This window comes from Octodon degus, unplaced genomic scaffold (assembly GCF_000260255.1).
Source record: "Octodon degus isolate 3935 unplaced genomic scaffold, OctDeg1.0 scaffold00031, whole genome shotgun sequence".
In the NCBI taxonomy this organism is placed as follows: domain Eukaryota; kingdom Metazoa; phylum Chordata; class Mammalia; order Rodentia; family Octodontidae; genus Octodon; species Octodon degus.
Genome location: NW_004524607.1, coordinates 16,553,085 through 16,556,975, shown reverse-complemented (window position 1 = coordinate 16,556,975; position 3,891 = coordinate 16,553,085). Strand labels below are relative to the sequence as shown.

Genomic DNA, 3,891 nt, shown 5'->3' with positions numbered 1-3,891 from the left:
GATCACAAAAGGAGGACCAAGCTGGTTCTTCTCAGGCACCTCATGCCCTGCCACAAAGACAGAATCAGCTGAAGATCCCTCTACTGTCCATAGCACCCTGTACCAGCCTCTGTGGACTTTGCCTCCTGCAGAGACTCAAGAGTAGGCCCATCTCAGCTGTACCAGCAACTTATGTGGGCTACTAACTTCCAACACAGCTGGAGACATCTTCTGAGAACCTTTGATCACTGTGCTCATCATGGAGGCCTTAAAGTCTCAGCCGCCCAGGGGCTCCTTCCATGGCTGCTGGGCCTCCCTGAAGCCTACGGAGCTCTCAACCTCCACATCCACCAGAAGCAGGTCCCCAGAGCTGTGCTGGGAACTGCCCAGGGTACTCTGCTCAGTGCACGTGCCCCTCTAGTATGCTCCTGTCAAGGCACACAATCACCCAGCTGCTATGGAGGTAGATCTGCCCTGTCTTGGGACCCTCCTAGGTGGGGCTACAGGCACCAAAACGGAGGTGTGTCATCTGGGCAGGTTCCTTGAGCTCAGAGGCCAGCCTAGCAGGGGCAGGGTGATGGTCTCAGAGCCACAGCAGGTTCTTCTGTGAGGAGCAGGAAGGTTCTGCTTGAATCATACCATAGTACTTGCAGACAACAGCCTGGCTTCCCTAAACAGGATAAGCACCACTCTGTATAGAAACCAATTTTATTGCTGTTACCAGGTATGTGTGCGCACATGACTGACACATGCATTTGTACACACACACACCTTTTCTTCTATGACACTTCAGCTCTGCCCTTATACTAAGTTCCTTGTCTGTATGTTTCTTTGTTTTGAAAGAAGGTCTTGCTATGTAGTTAAGACTGCCCTCAAACTTAAGTTATATAGTCCAGGCTGACATTGAACTCACAAGGATCCCACTGTCTCAGCCTCTCAAGTGCTGGGATCAGACGCATGTGCAACCACATCGAGCACATCCTAAGTTTTTGACAGAGCTGAATCTCAAACCCAATGTCCTAAATTTCTCAACAACAGTAAGCCAGGCCTGTGTGCCTTGCTGTGCACCTGTATCCGTAACACATGCCACCATCAAAGAGCCCATGCTCTATAATCACAGGAGAATGCAACTCAGGCAGCTACATTCCCACCTGAGAACATGACTGAGTCTCACCCATCCTGCACACTTTCAGTTGGGGCCTGGGGCCTGGGGCCTGACTGTGCCATGCCCTGTGCTGGGAGGGATATTTGCCCACACTGTGCAGGGTCACACCGGGGGCTGACGTGAGCCACACTTCACTCCTGAGTGTGGACAGAGAAGCTGCAAGGGCAAGAGAGACCACATCACATCCTGTGACAATACCACGGGATAGCACTTTTCCAATCCAACCTGGCCCCATCAGCTGCCCACTGAGCTCAGGCTGCATCTGGCTGCGTCCAGGCAAATGTTCAGCTCCCTTATGTGCTCTGCATGCTCATTTTGGTAGCCTGTTTACCTGCCCAGCCAGGAAAAAGATCATAAAATGTAAAGTGTCTTCCTTTCATTCACTAATTTATATATCCAGAGTGGAAGAGACCATCTGAGCTGCTATGGAGGCTGGAAACCTTACATCCAACCAGGGGACACTCTTGGGCAACACAGGACTAGAAGGGAGGTGTCGGGTCCAATGAAGGACCTCCTTACTGTAGCCAAACACAATGGCTGGTATCTTTGGATGCAGTCTTCATCCTGTCCCTATTCTTGCACCACAAACATGAAGCAACATGAAAAGTCATCTGTGTATCTCAGGTCACCCAGGCATCTGACTTAAAAGCTACAATACTGGGCTTTTAGGGAAAGATTGAGAATCCTTCTAAATTTCAGCACAGCCAGAGAAACATCAAAGAGCAAGGCCCAAGGTCAAAGGCCCCAGTGGGTGCGCCTCCACCCCATCAGCCACAGCAGCTGTGCCTGTATGGATGTCATCAAGCTACATCTTATATCTTCCCTTGATTAAAAAAAAAATTCTTTAAAAAATCTCCAGAACTCTCTCCCATGGACCTTACATGATGCACAGCAATACTCTGTTCTCAGAAGTACCTGGAAAAAAAACAGTCAGATCTCATGGGCTTTACTATAAAAAAATGAAGTAAAATCTATCCCCCTAGTGTTGAACCCAAAAAACTTCTACATGTGCCCATAAAGGACAAAATCCATTACATTTGTTTGTCCCTGGCAAGGAAGCCTTTGAGATGTCCCCAGAATCCTTCTAGGGGTGCAAACATGCACTGCTTAGTTAATATGGGCACTGGGACTCTGCAGGGACACGTTGCTTACCAGCTCCCCTGCTGTGCTGCAGAACCCTAAAGTTGGGTGTCTAATTTGCTCCCACAGCATCCCCATGCATTCCTGGCACTGGTCTCTATTGCTCTGTCACTAGTGGTGGGTGTCACACACACCACACTGTGCAAAACACTGTTCCCCAGCAAGTCCAAAGCCAAATGAATCAAATGAATGTCAGCCACAGATAAGAGCTTAACACAGACCAACGTGGGGGAGAAAAACCGAGAGAGGAATGAGCCGCTGGGGAGGGGAGGAAGCCACTGGGTACCTACCTCCTAACGCAGGACAAGCAGGGACAGCCCGTCACAGAACAGAAAGGTGGGAGCCACAGGCAGAAGGAAAACAACAAGAAGGCACATTTAAACCACTCATCAAAAATCACAGCCACGCCAAACCAAGAGAAAGGCACACAGGTTCTTTGGAGGTAAATGCACTTGCTTCTTGTAGAGAAAACTGTCCTGCATTTAGGTGGTCACTAACTCGGCAGTTTCTGGGATGGGTTGTAAAGTCTCTGCCGTAGACACTGAGTGTGTGGCTTGGTTTGAAAGGCCACTGTTCAGGGAAGCAGCCACTAGTGCTGGGATAAGCTGCTGCTTACAGCAGACTTTTGAGTCAACTGCATTTTTTTTTTTTTTTTTAACATTTCTGCCTTGTGCTTAGGGTCCTCCACTACAAGTAGTGAGAGGGAGACCAGGGAGGTGCCAGGTGGGCCAGGGGGCTGAGGGCGGGACACACACAGCAGGCTTACCCAGCTTCAGGAGCCAGCCTTCCCGGTCCGGGTTAAAGAATGTGTGTGTCAGGTCGTTCCCATCATCCTCTGGGATTTTAAATGGTTCATTCTTGATACTTTCATATAAGTTCTATAAGTGGAAAAATAGCACCAAATTCAGAAATTCAGAGAGGAGAAGCAGTCATCCTTCCTCTTGTCTCTTTCCCATGCAGGATAAGCATAAAGAGCAGCAGGACTACCCAGGCACGGTGCACATGCCTGTAATCCCAGCATTCAGGGGGCTGAGACAAGGAATGCTACACATTTGAGGCCAGCCTGGGCTATGTGATTAGTTCAGGGGTAGCCTGAACTATACAACAAAACCCTACCTCAAAACAAACAAATAAAAAAAGGGCAGCAGGACTAGGAAACAAGAGACACTTGACAGATGCAGTCACAGTAAATAAACTGGCTGGGCCTGGTGGCCGCACCAGTAATCCCAGCATTTTTGAAGGCTGAGGCAACAGGATCAGTTTTCAGTCCTGCCAAGGCAACAATAGTGAAACACTGTCTCAAGATTAATAATAATGGGCATGCCAAATAGCTCAGCAGACTAAAGTGCCTGCTTAGGCAGACAGGGGCCAGGCGTTAGCCCTGCCCCCGGGGTGAACTGAGATATTGAGACTGGGCATTGTGGTGTACGCCTGTAATCCCAGCTCTTGGGAGGCTGTAAACAGAAGGATCACTATGAGTCAGATCTATGCAGTGAGACTCTGTACACCTGTCAAAAAAAAAAGATTAATAATAATGATAAATAAGCTGGGGATGTAGCTCAGTTGGAGAGCGCTCCTGGATTGATTCCTAATAATGTAAAGGGAAA

The 3,891-nt window shown here is 48.8% G+C and overlaps 1 protein-coding gene across 1 annotated transcript in view; it reads right to left on the bottom strand.

Annotated features, from left to right (window-relative positions):
• Cyth3 (cytohesin 3) overlaps positions 1-3,891 on the bottom strand; it is a gene marked incomplete at its 3' end in the record, with an annotated part of 144,475 nt that overhangs the window by 13,733 nt on the left and 126,851 nt on the right. Inside the window, exon 8 of the mRNA XM_023713376.1 lies at positions 3,051-3,162. Within this exon, the coding sequence (XP_023569144.1) occupies positions 3,051-3,162 (112 nt within the window). The remainder of the gene's footprint in view (positions 1-3,050; positions 3,163-3,891) is intronic.